The sequence below is a fragment of the Euprymna scolopes genome, chromosome 8 (genome assembly GCF_053919585.1).
Source record: "Euprymna scolopes isolate OS-2025 chromosome 8, ASM5391958v1, whole genome shotgun sequence".
NCBI lineage: Eukaryota > Metazoa > Mollusca > Cephalopoda > Sepiida > Sepiolidae > Euprymna > Euprymna scolopes.
The window spans coordinates 53,747,185-53,768,104 of record NC_136489.1 but is presented as its reverse complement, the minus strand read 5'-3'; the positions used below and the strand labels follow the sequence as shown (position 1 = coordinate 53,768,104).

The window sequence follows — 20,920 nt, the reverse complement described above, 5'->3', positions numbered from 1 at the left end:
TTTGTCGTACCAGTCGTCAAGAATTTTGGTGAAAGAACTGATCTAAAGAAAAATTAGATCATATGGTATCACTGGAAGAATACATATTGTAATTAAATCCTTTTTAAATAAGAGAAAATCCAAGTTGTCCTCGACGGTCGTACATCTAAACAATATAATATAAATGCAGGAGGACCCCAGGTGTCTATCCTTAAACCTTTATTCTTCATGTTATTCATAAATGACCTCCCTGATAAATTTGTTTCGGAGATGGGTACATTTACCGATGACACTACACTCTATAACAGGCAGCAGGGGAAAATAAATGAACACACATCATAGGATATAGCAGAAGCACTAAAGGATGACCTCCAATCTAGTGGAATGGGGACAAAAATGGATGGTCACATTAATGCTGCCAAGATTAAGCTTGTTTCGTTCAATAACTATAAGAAACCTTTTCTACCACCAATAGAAATGGCCAAGAACACACTGTCGGAAAGTACATCCTTTAAACTCCTCGGCCTAACGTTTCCATGGAACATGAACTGGAATATATACATTGAGAGCATTGCCAAGGCTGCTGCAAAGAAGGTGGGTGCTCTCTACCGTGCCAGAAAATTACTTACATCTGAAAGTATCCTGTACCTCTACAAGGCCACCACTGGTGCATCTGATGCTTGTCTATCATTTCTGGATAGGGTTCAAAAGAGAGTCGTCAACCTGATAGTACCTGAACTGTCATCTAGGTTTCAGCTTCTGTCCCATCGACGAAATGTTGCATCCCTCTGCCTGTTCTACAAATATTTTAATGGTGAATGCTCTGACGAACTGCAAGCACATGTACCCGCTCGACGTGACTACCCCCGACTAACCTGACAAACAACTAAGTCCCACCCCTTTACAGCAGAGATCCCTATGTGTAAGAAAGCCTATTACTCCAACAGTTTCTTCCTCATAACTGAAAGTCTTTGAAACTTCCTGACTGCTTTCCCAACTGTACTTACATGATAAGTACAAGTGTAATGTGAACAAACATCTTTCTACTAATCTCCCGTGATAATGCCCTCGCAAATTATGTCCCCGATAGTAGCCCCTACTTCAAAGTTGTACTTGCTTTTATTTTAATAACATAAAAACATACGTAGATTCCAATGAGTTAATGTCTAAAAGTATCAATAGAAATGGTAACGTAGAAATTTTCAAACGAACAAAACAAGACATATATATATATATATATATATATATATATATATATATATATATATATATATATATATATATATATATATATATATATATATATACAGTGATGATCATATTTATTGGCACGGTAAAATAAAAGTTAAATTTTGTCTAATAAATTCTAAAAAAGGGATTAAATTAAAGAAAATAACAAAGTATATTATGTATTTTTAACTGGCCTTTCCGATGCAGCAATCGGATTTAGAAAAAATAAATAACAAATGAACAACAAACATAATTGCAAAAAACCCTTGCCTTGATTACCTTCCTCAGTCGCTTTTCATAGTTTACAACCAAGTTGTTGCACTCTTCAGTAGTAATTTTAGCCCACTCTTCCTGACAATAATCCTCCAATTGAATAAGATTCTTAGGCTTCCTTTGCATTACCCTCAATTTTAATGTTCTCCATAAATTTTCAATTGGATAAAGGTCTGAGCTTTGTGATGGCCACTCCAAAACATTAATATGATTGTCCTCAAGCCATTTCTTAGTCAGTTTAGCCGAATGCTTTGGGTCATTATCTTGCATGAACCACCAACGACGACCAATGAGAGCTCTTTAGCAGAGTCTTTCAGGTTTTCATCCAATATTTTAACATAATCTTCCTTTTTTATGCTACCTGTGACCTTAACAAATCGCCCTGGTCCAGAGGCAGCAAAGGATCCCCAAAACATCAAACTGCCTCCATCGTGCTTCACTGTGGGTATGGTGTTCTTAGGCAGGAAAGCTTCGCCAGATTTTCTGTAAATATAAGACACTTTATTATGGCCAAATAACTCTATTTTCATTTCGTCAGTCCATAGAACACGTTTCCAGAATGCAACATCTTTATCAATATGACGTTTTGCAAAGGCTAGCCTTGCTTTCAGGTGCATAGGCTTCAATAAGGGAGTCTTTCTCGGACGACATGCTTTTAAACCAGCTCTCTTCAAAACTCTACCAACTGTATGTCGAGATACATTCACTCCAGAGGTGCTCTGTTCATCAACAATCTCCCCAACACAGATCCTTGGGTTTTGTTTTACTTGTCGAACAATTTTCCGTTCATCTCTTGGGGAAAGAATCCTTTTTCTCCCTCTACCCTCTAAACTCATAACGTGGCCTTGCGATTTGAACTTGTTTATTATGGCTCTAACAGTGGATTTGGGAAGGTTTAGCTTCTTTGAAATCTTATCATAGCCCTCCCCATTGGTATGGCATGCTACAACAAGCTTCCTGACGTCTTCGCTGTGTTCCTTAGTTTTAACCATGGCGATTGAAAATTATAATTTAGTCACTTCTAATAGTTTAAATAAATTGCTATCTAAAAATTATCTGAAAAAAATTATTCACTGAATTAGCGTTAAACAAGCATAATATGGCTATAAAAAAGTTCAGAAAGCACGTAAACCGGAAATTGATTGATATTATACTGATACTAATAGAAAAACAAAGCCGTGCCAATAATTTTGAACAAGGGTTTTTTGCAATTATGTTTGTTGTTCCTTTGTTATTTATTTTTTCTAAAATCCGATTGCTGCATAGGAAAGGCCAGTTAAAAATACATAATATACTTTGTTATTTTCTTTAATTTAATCCCTCTTTTAGAATTTATTAGACAAAATTTAACTTTTATTTTACCGTGCCAATAAATATGATCATCACTGTATATATATATATATATATATATATATATATATATATATATATATATATATATATATATATATATATATATATATATATATATATACAGGGTGTCCAAAAAGTCTGGCTACATAATCTATAGAATTCTTCCACAAAGTCTTGCTCCATAATGTAGCCAAACTTTGTGGACACCCTGTATATTCATACATATACATAATTTCATATACATACATGGACATAATTTCATGTACAGGGTGGGCCAAAATTAGGGTCCTTTCTTTAAATTTGAATAATTTCCACAAAATAAAAGTTAAACTCACCAAACTTTATGTGTGTGTAGACTGGCCCTTCCGAGATTTTTTTGAAATAAACAAAACAAATTTTGGCCGAAAAACACTTCTTAAAACTTACATGAATTTATGAATTTTTAAAAATAGGACCCTTATTTTTGTCCACCCTATATATATATATATATATATATATATATATATATATATATATATATATATATATATATATATATATATATATATACTCGCTAAGTAGACACGAAATTTTACCACTAGACTTTTTTGTGAGGACGAACAAACTTTTTAGCGAGTAAATGAAGTATCTCATTTTTTTTTAAATTTTCCCTAATGCTTTTTTGTGTTTACCATCATATTTCGATTTTATATTATTTTTTGAAATCCTAATTATTCTTCGCTTTAGATTTGTTTAGCGAGGTGCAAAACTAGTCAGCACGCTCTTGCACTTTTATTTTTTTAAATTCATTATTCTACAATTATACTTTAATTATCAATAAGAAATTCTATGCTAAAATAATTTTTAAATATATATAAATAAATATGTATATAGCGATGGATTACCATATATACATATATATGCATTGAAACAACATTTCTGAAATAATTTTATGAAAAATATGTTAATATATATTTTAAATACATTTTAATAAACATTTGTTTCTATCTACAGTAAGAAATATTATACATTTTAATAACGATGTTTTAAAATGGTTTCAACAGTGAATTGTTAACGCTCACAACAAAGATTAATAAATGCAATTGTGACATTAAAAGTTATTATTGTGTCATGTGTGTTTAGATTTGTTAATTATAAATTTCCGTTGGTAAATTTTAACACGGGTATAGTATGCCATTAAATGAAGACCTTTATTTGGTTTAAAATTTTCTGTATCAGTTTTATTAATAAAAATAAACCACATAAAGAATGTCTTCTAGACACATTTACAATAACAGTTTGTAGAAATTCGAATGTAAATCTTTCGTGCCGTTGCGTAGACGAAATAGAAAGGGAAACGGTTACACAAGAAAAAGAAAAGGGGAGCACGGGTTAATTGAGAAACGATTAAAGGGAAAACGATCAATGGCAGACAGAGAAATAAAAATGAATAAATAGTAAAATGAATAGAAGAGGATATATAGAGGTGATCGGCAAGATTAGAAATGACAAAGAAGAAAACATCGAATGAGGAAAGTTATGCCACAGAAAAGAAATAGCACAGCAGAGAGAGTGAAAAGAAAAAGGAAAAGAAGAAAATGAAAGTCAATGACAAAAAAATGTAAATTAATTAAAATGTCAATCATTCGGAAATAATTGTTCAGTACCCTTACGTATTATTTCTCCGTGGGGGTAGGGTAGAACACACCGTTTTTGTAATGTGGGGGGATTTTAGAAAAATATAATACTGTTCTTTTCTTTATTTTGTCCTCAGTGTTTTATTGTATTTTTTATTCGTTTCCTTTACATTTCACAACTAATTACACAAATTTTATCATGCCATTTTATTAATCTATTGATTTGTGTTACTTGATACGCAATAAAATATGACAGCCAAATCTTGGAATTTTCAAGAGAAATCCACAGATGGAGCGCAATAAAGTCGATCGCTTAACACACGAAACTCGTATTTACAGAGTCTAAAGGAAAAGAAAATGGAATTGTTCAGCTGGAGGTATTTGATCAGTAAAATCCGGTTGTTTTGATTCGGCACAGATGAAAGAACTGTCATCGTTTATTATTCGAGGGCTTTGTGTTTTTTAGCACATACACACATATATATATACATATATATGTAGAGAAAGTGAAGGGGTGGAGGGAGAGAGCCAGAGAAGGAATGAGAGAGAGCGAGAAAAAGAAGTACAGGAACAGACAGGCAAATTAACGTAGACAATAAAATGGTAAACATAAATAGAGGAGCAAAGACTCGAATGAGAAAGTGGCGAAAAAGGAAAAGAGGATTGTATAAAAGTTGAACAGAAAGATAGGAAGAGAAATAAATATACTAGAAGAGATAAAGGGGGGGAAGAGACACAGAATATAGTGTGAGGAAAAAGAAGATAGTGGTGATTTCAGCGAGAGGGAGAAAGAGAGCGAGAGAGGGGGGAAGAAATAGTGGATGTGTTGATACAAGGAAAATGTTGAATTTGTATCACATGGGAGACAAAGTAAGGACAACATGTGAGAGATAGAGAGAGAAGAACAGGAAGAACGAGGAATAGCTTGATATCGAAGACGCAAAGCGATTGGTATCGGAAATGAGAAGCCTGTGATCGAAAAAAAGAAAAAAAAAACAAAAGAAAATAGACGCAAGACGACGAAGATGGAAAAGAAAAACTTGAAGAAGTAAAGATAGATGAGAAAAGGGTAAATAAGAACATAGAGAGAAATAAAGAAAAAGAAGGCAAAATATAATGAGATAGAAAGAAGTAAATAGAGAGCTCCAGGATTAAAAAGGTAATAAAAAAGTGGAACATAGCAAACTGAAAAAAAAAGAAGAAACAAGAAGGCAGAAGAAGAGGAATAATAATAAGAAGCAGTAGCAGCGAGTTACAATGAAGAAGATTAAGAAAGTGTTCTTATATACTTTACGGCATATCAACGCATATTCGGTTATTTGACACGGAACCATCTTGGAGAGGCCCCATGTTTTGACAAGAGCCTGGGTTTAACCTTTACTCCTGATCTGAAATGAAACACGTACATCAAATATGTTGCAGGGACGCTGGGAAAATGGTGGGATCCTTCTACCGCTCCAGAAGATATCTCACTACTGATGCAATTCTCTATCTGTATAAAAGCCAAGTACGTTCAAGGATGGAATACTGCTGCCACATCTGGGCAGGAGCTGCTAAAAACAGCCTATCCGGCCATGACAGAGTACAAAATATACTTCGTGGTTTAGTGGGGGGTGCCTTTTTCTCTTCCCTGCAGCCTCTCTCCCACAAGAAAGGCGTTGCGAGCCTGTCATTGTTTTATCGTTATTTCCATGGCAGGTGCTCGTCTGATCTCCAATCTCTCGTCCCCCCTCGCCAATCTTTCACGAAAAACACCCCTCTGACTGAAACTACGGTCAATAATTTTCCCCACTCTTTATCTGTAATTAAATCAAAACGTAGATTCCATGAGCAAAGCTTCTTTCTTATAACTGCACGACAGTGGAACTCTCTGCTGCTTGCCTGTTTCCCACCTGACTACAACTTGGACGTCTTCATGTCCAATAAACAAAACTCCTGACATACCGCCCCCTTAAGTAAGACACTATCAAACCCCCTAGTACTAATGATTACTACAATACTATCTCATTGATTACTGTACACGTAATAACCCTTATCCCTGAGTGGCCTTCGGGCCTTGATAAGTTGTGACCCCCATGTACAAAAAAAAAAACTCCGTTGTGAACGCTTATCTATATACAACTGGTTGAATACAAGTAACCATTTTCGCTTACTATTTTTGGTGGCATCATAACTCGCGACAAATAGATGATAATTATTATATTATGGTGTTTGCGATCATCATGATAATCAGAATGCACACTATCTCCGAGCCAGCAGATATGTCAGATACATCGTCACCAAGCGTATGTGATCAATGGATGGGTAAACATAGAGAGTAATCCTCCTGAAAGCATACCTAGAAACATGAAGATATTCACGATCATTCCACCGACGGCCACATCGTCTTCATCTAACAACCTACAGACAAAAAAAGAAGACAAGAGAAAACAATTACGAAAACTGTCAAATTCGTATGGAAAAGACAACAAAAAATAAACAGAGAAGAAAATCCCGGTGCATAAGTATGATGTCCGTAAGGTGGACCCATATAACGGGTGTTGCTAGGCGTCATACATGTAGCTTGGTGTTTATTTTGATCAGGTATAGTCAATGCAATATCAAATTTTATTCATATGTTGGCTAAATCAATGTTTTCAACGGCCTTCCAGTGGCCTTAAGGATTTTGAAATATGCTTAGATGTTTCACTGGGCGTGGACAGGGACTCAAATCATATTTATATGGGGTTTAAAATCTATGTTATTCTACTGGTGTACATTTATCAAATTTTATTTTATAGATCCGTTGATCTGAAGAATACATAGTATAGAATTAATTGCTATTACTCGAAATCTTGTTATACTTGTAGCCAAACAGGATATTTCCCCCTCTCCTACTGAAAGAAACATTACCCCAGGGGGAACGTGAGATTGTGAAGTCAGTGCCCCAAAAACGGGAACTCTGACCTGCAAAAAGTGCCTGTGCAGCTCTCTCGGCATTCCCCACTAAGGGTGCCTCAGAAGATAAGCATTTAATAAACTCCTTTTAATAGAAAGAAAGGAAAGCCTGGACAAGTGGACATACTAGAACTGCATAGAGCGAACACCTCACCGCCATCAAAAGGGGCCAAAGCATTACAGAGGTCTAATCTCTATTTAGGAGGTGAGCAAATCTGCTTGCCTAATTTTTAAAAGAAATTAATTCAAAAGTAGTTTAATATAATCAAATATGATTAAATAAAAATCTCGTTCTGTTATTATTTGCGAATTTATTTGGAAGAATTAGTCTAATTATATTGTCCTATTCAAATTTAGATTATGTTAACGTTTTAACCGTACTGTTTTAAAATGAAACAGATACTGTTATGGCTATTGTGTTTCATTGTTACGTTAACACATATTTTTAGCATAAATTACTATATTTTCTATGTTGACCTGTAATTTATTTTGACACTGAAAAAGAGTCAGGCAACACAGTAACAGACGTTGATTAAATCTGCTAAGCTTGGACGGTTCAGAGCCGTAATTTTCCTAGTAGTAGAGTCAAACTCGAAATACTGACGTCACGCCTGAGGTCCCAGCAATCAAGATCTGTCGAACAGTCAAACTGGCGATAATGAATGCGAGCTTTTTACCGAACACGATGTACGTCGCTGTAACGATACGAAAGGTAAAACACTTGAGATCGAGACTAACATTTTGCTACGGTTTTTGACTCCTGATATTCAAGAATAAATATATTTTCGAAATATATGATTATTACGCTTACAAGTTTTAATCGTGAGTAGGAAGACAAACCGGAAAATTTTCCGCGTAAAAATTATTTGTTTAGCAGTTTTAAAAGTACTTCTTGCCTTTCTGACGACAAATGTGCGGTTTATATATTCTTTTGGGAAATACATAGTTAAAAGATAAATAATTGAACACCATTCGCTCCATTATAAAGAAAAAACCTTGAACGAATCTCACTCATATTATTTACAAACAGGTGCATTTAACTTTCAAAAAATGACGTCTGAATTAATAATTAACTCCACTGAACAAATATAAAACTTTACAATAATTTTCCGTAGGGCGAAAATGTAAAACATGTCTCATCTTCCGCGAAAAAACGTGTGGCTAAGTGGTTAATGTACTGGGAAAATTCCAATCCTGAAAGTGACATTTTTCTGAAGTTTTATTGTTAAATCCTCATATAAAATTACTATTGCGAATTACTTTGGATCTTTATTCAGTTATGGTTGAGGGAACGATAACAAGTTGACCCCCTGAATGAAATAAAGGGTTCCCTTCGAAATTTCGTGAAAGTTTCCGAAATACATCTGACGAAAGTAGAAAGTTATATCGACCGAAACGTGTTTTTGTTATTTCCTAGCACTAGATAAAATATTTATTAAATCTAATTTTTAAGGCTTACCAACGATGAAATGTTCATTTAATTAAAAAACTAAAAGACCTATAACTTAATTTTCCTAAGATATACCCGTGTATTTCTTCTTCCATAATTGAAAATTATTTTTAATTAATTATTTAACATAAAGAATATAAAAATTCAAATATGAATTATTTGTGCATATGCTATTTTCTAAACATCTTATTGAACTTTAAATTACATCACTATTCATTGAGAAATCAATCTACGAACGTAATCAAGAAAAAATAAGATATTTGTTAGTGGCTAGAATTTTACAAACCCTATTCTAAAGAAAAACCTCCTATATACTTACTTAATCATAGTTTTAACTAGTCTAAATATATAAGTTTATTTTTTTCATATTTTTTTAATTTAATTTTTACATTTATTTTATTTTGGTTATTTATATATTTTAACGTTTTTCTCTTTTATATTCTTAGAGAAAAATTATTGAGGGAGAAATTCTACCGACAAGACTACTACGATAAGGTATGGCATAAGGGCCTACTTTACAATATCTCTAGCTACGGTATAACTTGAAATGTTTTCTCAATTATTAAATCATTTCTCCCTGATAGGCTCATACAAGTGGTGGTTGATGGGCAGAAATCAGAGGCCCTCAGTATTAATGCTGGAGTCCCTCAGGGGCCTATCCTTGGCCCAACTCTCTTCCTGATCTACATCAATGATCTCCCAAAACACATACTTAAATCGTTCGTTGACATCTATGCTGATGACACGACCATCTATGGCAACACATTTAAGGCCGTAAACGACAACGTTCTCTCTGATTCTCTCTACTCTGATGTTGAGCGCAGAGTACAGTGAGGAAAAAGGTGGATAGTTACTTTTACTGCATCTAAAACACAGCTCCTATCTTTCTATCATAAACGCTCTGATCCCCATCTGGCATCAATTGAAATGGATGGCTCTCTTCTTCTGAGATTGACCTTTACTCTTACATAAGATGGAACACGTACATCAAGTCTGTTGCCAAGGTCACTGTAAAAATGGTAGGACCCTCTTAGCGCTCTAGAAGATAACTTACTGCTGATGCAATTCTCTATCTATATAAAAGCCAAGTACTCCAAGAATGGAGTACTGCTGCCACATCTGGGCAGGAACTGCTGAAAACAGCCTATCCTGCCTTGATAGTGTACAAAATAGACTTCGTGGCTTAGTGGGGGATGCCCTTTTCTCTTTCCTGCAACCTATCTCCCACAGAAGAGACGTTGCGAGCCTTTCTTTGTTTTATCGTTACTTCAATGGCAAGTGCTCGTCTTAACTCCAATTCCTGGTCCCCCCATCACCAATCTTTCACGAAAAACACCCGTCTAGCTGAAACTACTGTCAAGAATTTTTCCTACTCTTTAACTGTGCCAAAACTAAAAAGAAGTTCTCGCCTGTGGAACTCTCTTCCGTCTTTCTGTTTCCCCCACCGAAGTACAACATGGATGTCTTCAAGTTCAACATAAACAAATTCCTGATGAATCGCCCTCTTAAGCAAGACAATTAATCAAATCTCCAATACTAACGATTACTACGATAATATCCAATCGATTTCTGTACACACAATAACCCTTATCCCCGAGTGGCTTCCGGCCCTGATAAGTGTTGACTTCTATGTAAAAAAATACTATTTATAGATATTGCGAAAGCTTTTGACATTGTTCACAGAGAATAAAGGAAATATACTTTGTTGAGATATGGTAACACCGAAGAAATTCTTTCAGCAATAATGATCCTATAGTAAGTGCGCTCTCTGAACATCGACACTGACGTCTTTAAATAAAGGTCTACGTACGAGAGAGTGATTCTCTGGCTCCATTTTTATGTGTGATCTGTCGCAATTCGCACTAAAACACTCTGTTGATCAATAAAGGAAATAATGCCTAACATTGTCTTAAGCAAGAAGCTAACGATACCCAGTAAAGAAGATGACCGATGTCGATTACACTGATTATCTTGCTTTGTTAGCTGATGACAATGTTAATGCACAAAAGTTGCTACATATCCTGGGAGAATCAGCTGTCGTGATTGAACTGCATACAAACGCAACTAAGCCAGAATAAGTGCCCATTCACCAAACCGTCCCAATGGAAACACAAGAAAGAACACCACTCAAATAATGGTTAATTTAAAATATATCAGCAGTCATATTGCATCCACCAAAAAGATGTCCACATAAAAATAGCCATGGCTTTGGGTGCACTAATTCGACTGAGAGGTCTATGGAAATCTGCCCTCTCGGAACAGATCAAGAAAACTTTTTTTACAGCTGAGGTGGAGACGAAGTATCTTTATAGTAAAGCAGTATTGGCTGTTAGTAAAAAAAATACTTGAAAGTAAGTTAGATAGAACTTACACTAAAATGGTGCGGATAGTGTTTAACTGAAACTATTTGTTGTTTGTATGATCGGTTGCTTAGGATCTCTTCAGTAATAAGAGAAAGAGTAAGAGAAAGAAGTACACGATATGTTCGGCGTCGCTACAGCGGAAAAGATGAGATCGTCAGTGATGTGGTACTGTGGTATCCTAAACACGGAACTACTAAAGAAAGAAACTCTGTAAAGACCTTCATAAAAAAAATTGACAGACGACACTGATTTACTTTATTAAAAAAAAATATTTTCGCATTTACACTACCAACATAAATAAATAAACCCAAAAATCTGTTTTTTTTTAAAATTTCCGTTACAAATAAATAATCAACGCAACAATAACCCGTATTGTTTTACTGTGTACGTTTTCAGCGTCCCAATTCTTTCGCGTTTAAATTATCCAAATAAAAAATTGTTAATATTTTCTGTTTTTTTTTTTCATTAAATCGTTCATTTCCGTGTTACGTTTAAGTTATTTTAAAGCAATTTTCTTACAAATAAATGTACTTTAACTCGTTGAAAACCATAAGAGCATTTTACAACGACAATTTACCCATTTTTCTTACGCTGTTATGGGTTTATGTTTATGTACGCATGCGAAACGAGAAGTCGTATATCGGATGCTGGGTTACAACACCCGTTACAAGGTCATTTGAATTTTATAATTATATAGATTTTATTATGGTTGACACATTACCTAACAATGAGCTATCTGAAAATTAGTGATGATTTTAGTTTAAAGTAAGGTGGGATATATTTATCTCTAATAAAATCCATTTTAGTGAAATTCGCTTCAAAACACTAAATAATTAATAACACATTTGCACTGTCCAGCCTATTATATACATAATATTAAACTGAAACCGTTTTTTATGTTTATAAGCCAATATATATATATATATATATATATATATATATATATATATATATATATATATATATATATATGTATATATGTTTTGAGAAAAATAGAAAAAAAAGAATGAAATTATTAAAATAATCAACGTTTCGTACTTATTTCAGAGGGCATATTCAGGATATTGAAATAAAAATGTAAGAAAAGAAAAAGTCATAGATCGTACGAAAAAGAGAACAGTTTTTGAATCCTTCCCATGTCGGGAAGGACAAACATATGTGTGCGAATGGGAAGGTTGGGTTGTTCGATGTCTATATATACAATTTTAAAAATGCGTTAAAATAAATATGTACATTTTTTTCTTTTTTTTTTTTCCTCCTGTAAACTTATTCATTTTGCTGAAATATTTAAGGAATAACGGTTAGCCAGGAACGGTTTTGATATTTTGTTCTTTGATTATTATTTTCCCTATGCTAGGGGTTAAATGGTAGAAGCCTTTTCTTTGCGTAATAGTATTAGTATTTAATATTAGTGCTGATTCTAAAAGTCTTCTTTTAGCTCTATCTATCACGTATTTAATAATTTTCGCTTGATCTAAATTAAATGAGTGATCGTGTTCTGCAGAATGGCAAAAGAGTGTATGTAGGGCGTTACCATTCCTTATATCTCTTCTGTGTTCTTAAGTCTTAATTTCAATTTTCGCTGTGTTTCACCTATGTACGCTTGTTGACAGTTGTTACATGGGATGGACTATATACCGGCATCGGATGTGAGGGTTTTGGGAGAGTGCTTGTTAGTTTTTATGTCTGTTTTATTGTTGAGGAAGTTGTTTGTATCAAGTGAGAACCAAGTCTATTAAGAGTCTCGTAGATTTTTGTATTTTTGGTGTGGGTGGGAATGAAAAGATGTCTGTTTAATAGTGAGGAATTTGTTTTATTTTTTGTCTGTTTATGTTATAGTGTATTTTCGTAGCTTTTTTCTTTGCGTAAGAAATGAAATAGGATGGATACTGTAGTTTTCTTAAAACATTCGTAATATATTGAAATTCATCATTAAGATATTGGGGACTGCATATTCTAAAGGCACGCAAGAAAAAACCAATAATCATGCCAGTCTTTATCTTATCATTGTGGTGCGAGTAGTAATGAATATAATCGTTTTTGTGTGTGGTCTTTCTATGTACTTTGAAACTCAGATCGGTTTCTGATCTGATGAGGAGTATGTCTAGAAAAGCTAGGGGGTGGTCTTGTTCGGATTCATGTGTAAATTTTATAGATGGTTCCACTGAATTTAATTTATTTCTAATTTTTTCTACTTGTGTGTGTTTTAGGGAGAAAAATACGAATGTCATCTATATATCTAAAATATGTGGAGTTTTTAGGAAGTCTGTGTTTAAAAGAGTTGGTTTCTAAGAATTCTAAGAATAAGCGGGCTAGTACACCACTAAGGGGGTTACCCATAGGGAGTCCAAATATCTGTCTGTAGTAAGAATTATTAAACTGAAAGTAGGTTCTATCAGTGATGAGTTTTATGATTTGTATTAGTGTATCTGAGGAAAAAGGTAGGTCGGCTTTAATTTTGATTAGGTGCTTGTGGAGTAGATTAAGGCATTTTTTGATTGGAATATTGTTCACTTTTTCGTACGATCTATGACTTTTTCTTTTCTTGCATTTTTACTACAATATCCTGAAGATGTCCTCTGAAATAAGGACGAAACGTTCAGTATTTTAATAATTTCATTCGGTGTTTCTATTTTTCTCAAAACATGACGTCAACCACCGCTGGTATTTTTACATTTCTTATACACACACACACACACACACACACACACACACACACACACACACACATATATATATATATATATATATATATATATATATATATATCATTCTCCAAATATGTTTATCTTGGTCATTTATTACTTTCCAAAGGTAGCCATTACAATATTTTTTTCGTATTTCGTCTAACAAGTATGCGCAATTATTTTATTGCTGCATATTTAGTCACGTACTAATAAGATGTTTACTTTAAAAAACATTTATGAAAACACTATTTGAACAACATAAACGGTTTATGCTACCAACACGCTCTGCCGTCGCTTCTCGTTAGTAGCAATACGAAACAATATTATAATGGTTACCTTTTGTAAAACTGCCGACATTATATATGCTCTGAAATGCAATAAAAAAGGCAATAATTGAGCTGTGATTTTTTCAAAATTTTCGAAATTCATGTTCCGATTGGTATATTCAAACTGAGTACGTTTCAATTAAATGATTCAACTATATTATTATTATTATTATTATTATTATTATTATTATTATTATTATTATTATTATTATTATTATTATTATACTAGCATAGCCCGTGTACCGGTGTTGCTAGGTGGAAGTATGACCGCCACCGTACCTCTAAAAAAAAAACAATTAAAATGCAGTTGTAAGCGGGAGCAACTGCGGGCCCAGTACCTAGCGACCGTGGGCAAAATGAATAGACCGTGCCTAAACAACAACCCATTCTTTATATCGGTATTTTATCATGCACTGTTGTTATTTTGTGCTTTAACCTAACATTGTGTCACGAGGAAAAGATACAATAATTTGTTTGAACCTAAGCCTGGTTTAAGCTTATTTTTAGATTGTACTGTCATCATATTTTTTTAACGAGTTACAGTTAGGTAAGGGGGACCTGAGCAGGAGGTTATGCAGAGTATCACACATGCATCACAAGTCGCCCACCAGCTGACCCTCCTTCAACTAGGACTGTGGTTTCAGGAAAACCCACTAGGGATGAGTGCAGGGTCCCTTTCCATGCGCGACATGCCACTACAATCATCCCGATATTATACAACTTTTGATGGAGCACCCGCTCTAAGCGCTACCAGAGAGTTAGGGCACATGTACTACCAGTCGGAAACAGCAGCCAGTAACTGTCAATCCTGTACCCTCAACCCATCAGAGGAAGGTCAACCCAATCTAATTGCTCAGGCATATATGGTACTCAAGCACTCTCAAGTGCCCAGTTTTAGGGGTGGGGTGTGTCGGGAGTGGGGAAACGGCGTTCATCGCCCTAGACAAGAAAAAAAGATCTACCACTGGGTGTTTCTGTCGAATAACTGTGATAGTGTTTCTGCGCCTGACTAATAGGCAAAGAAGGAGTGCGGAAGCCGGGCGATAGACAGAACCTATCTACTCCTTAAGAAACTTAGCTGGGAAAACCAGTAATTTGTTTGAGTCACCAGCTCTTGGAAGTTTGTCATCCAAGACTGAAGAGGCCTCCCTCCCCTTTGGTTTAGTTTCAGAGTTTTCCTTCTCCTAAACGGATGATCTGGAAAGATCTGCTGGGTCCGTGAGCACTGAGAGGGTTTGCTCCGCGCCTGGGTTCTAATCCAGGTATTTCTGTGACCCCGCGTTGTTAGTTTATGTTACTGCGTTAGTTTGTAGAGGTTATATATCTGCTGAATAGTTACACTCCTCAAAGTGAATTAGGGACATTGCTATTTCATTGTTACTGGATAAAGGGGGTGAGTAGAGCTCATGCAGTGTAAGCAACTATGATTGTAAGAAGGATTGTTAGAAAGGAGATAATGTGGTTTGAGGCTTTCCCTTTATATATATATATATATATATATATATATATATATATATATATATATATATATATTATATATATTATTTTATTCATGTTAGCTTGGGTCTAGGATAACATTAAAGTGTGAGTAGGTGTTCAGAATTGAACTATGAGTTGTGCCCAAAGTATGTTTTAGATGGCAGGATGGCTTGAGATGCGAGTGCAATATAGTATGGATAAAACAGTAAGTTTTGATCCTTTTGTAATTAGGTAAATAAGTTTTTAGTAGATGCGACTAAAGTTGAAGGTGCAAAGTCTGTTTCTATTATTGAGGGAAGATAATTTCAGCTTTCAAGTAAGAGTCATGGACATTTAGCATAACAAGGAGCATTAGTTCAGTTTCGTATTAATCGTTGCAAAGCTATCTAGGAGGAGACATACTTATGTACTGCAGTGCGGTTTGCTTCCGAGTACATATTTTGGCTGTTAAGTACCTAACTGGAATAGGAATAAACTCCAATGCACGTTTAAGAGGTAGAATTGTATAGATGTTTAGTGATGACTGTGAGGGTTAGGGGCTGGAAGTTAAAGATTCCACTTCAAACGCTGTGCAATGTAGGAGTTAAGTGGCGGTTTGGTGGGAAGCAGCAGATTGTTAGCGTTCAATAGGCAGGGGTTATTAACTTACAAATAACAGATCTCCATAAGGAGTTGGAGTTTCAGTTAAGGTTTTTTGTGCATACAGGTTAGAAAGACGTGGTCGTCTTGGAGGTAAAATGTATATTGGGATTTCGTAGCTGGTGGTTAGGTGTTTTTTCCAGTTACAAGAACTAGTTCATGGCAATTCGGAATTCATATTCTGTGTTCATAGGCAGACATTAAGGTCAGGCACAGAGCACAGCATCCACTCAGGAAAAATAGCAGTAGTATCACAGCTAAGATACTGCTTATTTCAGTTACGAAATATAGTGAAAGTTAATTGGGGGCACTTTTTTTTTTTAATTTTCTAATTTTTAAATTTTTTTTTTTTTAATTTAACTTCGTTTTTGCATCTTACCATGGCTGTTAATATTAAGTATCGTACCTTAAAAAGTTATTCTCTCATCTAAATGAGCTAATAGGGATTCTCCTCCCCGCTATTACCTCGATGTGACATGGTAAAAAGAAAGAAAAAATTAGTCAGAAAATTGTTTTAAAACAAGTGAATTAAGAATGGTTAAGATGTGTGAGAAATAAAAATAAAATATAACTACATAGAATGATATGAACACAAACGAAAAATGAGGGTTAGATTTGATTGACTTTAAAAAAATGAACATAAAAATGTACTTAGCTTAAAGTTACATCTTCGAGGTGTGGATTCTTCGGCCACCGTGCAAATGACGCTAAGGAATTTTCTACCCTTTATATCCCACATCATTGGACTGGAGGGGGGGGCTCACTTTATATTTGAGGTCGTCCAGTAGGAACTTTCCTCTTCTTTTTTAACGAGAAGGAGACGGAAAGAAACCAATATTCTGCTTATATATTTTGAATAGATTTTGAACGTCGTCACATTAAGATTTTACTACATTTACTTAGCCAGGCATGAATTAAATTCAAAACTGAGTAATGGCAATTAGACTGAAAAGAAATGGGAGCAATACGTAATCTGAAATCAAGACAATTTCATGGCTAAAATATTTACCAGTTAGAAGGTCCGTCCGTCTTTTTCTTTTATCGACTACGAAGCATTTTAAGTGACACGTGGTTAGAAGGTCCGTGCGTCTTTTTCTTTTATCGACTACGAAGCATTTTAAGTGATACATGGTTAACAATTCGGGTTTTTATATTTCAAGCGATCGACTTCATATATAAAATAATCTATTTCAATGAGAGTAGATATGCATAAATTCAATGCATGGATAGAGAATTGAGGTTTAAAAAGTTCTTCTGTCATCTAAACGCTCTGATCCCCATCTGGCATCATTTGTGATGGATGGCTCTCGTCTGGGTGAGGCCCCGTGTTTTGACAAGCTTCTGGGTTTGACCTTTACTCCTGATCTGAAATTGAACACGTACATCAAGTCTGTTGCCATGGTCGCTGGAAAGATGGTGGGATCCTTCTACCGCTCCAGAAGATATCTCACTACTGATGCCATTCTCTTTCTATATAAAAGCCAAGTACGTCCAAGGATGGAATACTGTTGCCATAGCTGGGAAGGAGCTGCTAAAACAGCCTATCCTGGCTTGACAGAGTACAAAAGAGACTTCGTGGCTTAGTGGGGGATGCCCTTTTCTCTCGACGATGCGAGCCTATCTTTGTTTTATCGTTATTTCCATGGCAGGTGCTCATCTGAACTCCAATCTCTGGTCCCCCTCGCCAATCTTTCACGAAAAACACCCGTCTAGCTGAATCCACTGTGAAAATTTTCCCCCACTCTATATCTGTGCCTAAATCAAAACGCGGATTCCATGAACAAAGCTCCTTTCTTAGAACTGCCCGCCTGTGGAACTCTGTTCCGTCTCCCTGCTTCCCACCGGACTACAACTTGGATTTCTTCAAGTCCAATGTTGACAAATTCCTAATGAACCGCATCCTTAAGTAAACACTTCATCAAATCTTCACACTAACGTAATTTACTTGCAATAACCCTTATCCCTGAGTGGCTCCCGGGCCTTGATAAGTAGTGATCCCTGTGTAAAAAAAATAGATTTAGAATTCTTTATAGAAAATTGCCCTTGAGATGGAGTAATCAATGTTTTCGGCAAATTTTCCGATATTTGTCATCCGAAAGTTAGGGGTTAAAAACGATACTGGTTTTGTCACGTTCCAACGCGTCTGTCAAAAGTTTTAGGCAGACATGCAAACACGCATACATACATAAATTTTAATACATAGGTGAGATTTATATTATAGACAAGCCTGTGTGGCCGGAGTTGCCCGGATTTTTATAGGTGTGTGTTTAGCAAAAAAAAAGTAGTTGTAGGCAGGCAAGCTCGAACTCGTGACGAAAAGAACGGCGAGGTGGGTATAAGGGACTTGGTTGAGCAAAAAACAAAGCAAAATTCAGAGCGAAATTAAATAGGAGTATTAAGCAGCCTCGAACCCGTAACGCACCAGAGAAAAAAGTGGTGAAAAAATACGCATTTATCGCTCTTGTGATATCACGGGCGGTCGAAATAACGTGTTTTCTGCGACGTTGTTGATGCGAGGTTTGAATGACTTGCAAAAATGTCAGCAAAAAATTGGTCCTCCTTGTAGAAAACTGCTCAGTTGAGGGTGAGGGAATTAATGTGTTTAGCTAATTTTTCGAAATGTGTTGTCCAATCGGTCGAGCTTCAAAACGATACCGATCTCGTGGTAATCCGCGCCTGTGTCGAAGGTTTTAGGCAAACATATACCCATATAGACTTAAATACATATATATATATATATATATATATATATATATATATATATATATATATATATATATATATATATACATTTAAACAGACAGGTGAGATTTATCTATTAGATTAATCGGATTTTTAAAATGAATGTTAGTTTTATGTATGTAATAGCGTGGTGTAATCAGAGAATCTATGAAACATGTAAAATTCGTGCCGGTACAAAACTCGTAGTGTTGGTAGGAATACATTTTTAACAAGAAAATGGGGGCACTTTATCTAAGGATGTTGCGATTATAGTGATGTTACTCGTAGAATGCAAAGTATAATTTCATTATCACGACTTATTGTGTCCAAAATGGTGTTCGAAAGTTACATGTGATAGTGACTATTAGCTTAGCGGTAATGGATTTGTATGTGGCACCTGTTGTTACAAACCTACGATGCTTTGGTTCATATGGGAATTTCTGCAGTCATTTATTATATGGGAAATGAATAACAGTTTTATCTTCAAATTTTACACTACGATTTATACATTAAAATATAACTAATTCTATGTAAACATATTTGTATGATTTCTTTTTTTAAAGTAATTTCTCATCCCCCTTTTATTATAGGTAAAAATTCCAATGCTATTAAATTACATTTCTGTTTTGTACATTATATAGTGATTATCATTCTCTTATTGGGATCATTTTATTTAATGATGAATATATTTTATAGAAATTACCTAACATATTTAACAAAAAAAAGAAAGACTCCGACCTAAGAATTGACTAAGATCTGAAAGAACACGAGTTTTTTCTATATTTCTTAAACAGTTGAACAAACATTAGTTAATTATTATTTTTAACAATTACAGAATCTTTGTATATATCATTTTAAGTTAAACATTTATTATGTAAAATAAACAATTACAGATTTTAGTTACATTAATGATATTATTAAGTGCATGGTTATAATGTGTAAGCCATATTCGTATTATTATATCCTAATAAAATTGCAGCTTGATTTATACAAGTAGGAAAATTATTTAAGAAAATCTACAACGCAAACAGACGTCTGACGAGAAGATAATTAGCTGAAATATATAGCATCAATGACCTAAAGACCTAATTACCTGACGCAAATAAGAATATAAAAACATTATGCATATATATATATATATATATATATATATATATATATAGTATAACTTCTATAATTCGTGATAAAAATGTGCTGCAGTTAACTTTAATTTTCTAAAAATTAAGAAATAGTAAATAAAATTCATTGCTATATGATACTTCAAGTATACATTAAGTTGAGTTTACGATATATTGCAAGGAAGAATTGTGAAATATTATTACCAGAAATAAAAAGATTGACAATAAAGTAAATCTACTCTTACTTGTTAGGTATTTATTACCTAAGTTATCATTTTCAGAAATCATACATTTATGTAAAATACAGTTTTTTCTATTTATTCATTGAATGAGTCTCATTGCAGTTTCTATTTCTATTGAGCTCTCTGGCGCTGCTATTTTATTCCGTAAGCTCTCACGAAATCTACAACTTCTTAGTTCTGAAGCTTCCTCATGATTATATCTCTACTGAGTGCCTTTGCTTGCAAAACATAGTTGTCACTAAAGTAAGGACTTTTTTCTAGAAATTTTGTAACCGTCTCCATAGACTTTTCTGCATCATCCCATGATATGGTTGACGATTTAAAAAAAAAACTGATTACATATAATGATAGAAGATGTATCGAGGACCAGGAATGGGTATGTTTGATCTGGTAGAACGGTGGTCCATAAACATTGTGGGGTCTGCCTTCGCGCCTGGCCCCCAAATGATGGAAATGAAAAATTATTAAAAAAAAAAGGTTTTCAAGGGTTTTTGATATAGATGTATA

At 34.5% G+C, this 20,920-nt stretch overlaps 1 protein-coding gene across 5 annotated transcripts in view; it reads right to left on the bottom strand.

Annotated features, from left to right (window-relative positions):
- LOC145283573 (equilibrative nucleoside transporter 1-like) overlaps positions 1-20,920 on the bottom strand; it is a 234,456-nt gene that overhangs the window by 125,100 nt on the left and 88,436 nt on the right. For 2 of the 5 annotated variants that reach the window (XM_080132491.1, XM_080132490.1), the window contains exon 15: positions 6,790-6,851. The exons of 1 other annotated variant lie outside the window; for it this stretch is intronic. In XM_080132491.1, the coding sequence (XP_079988617.1) occupies positions 6,790-6,851 (62 nt within the window). Of the gene's footprint in view, positions 1-1,377; positions 1,966-4,024; positions 6,852-20,920 lie in introns of those variants that run through there. 2 more of the 5 variants (XM_080132489.1, XM_080132488.1) reach the window with 2 other exon arrangements.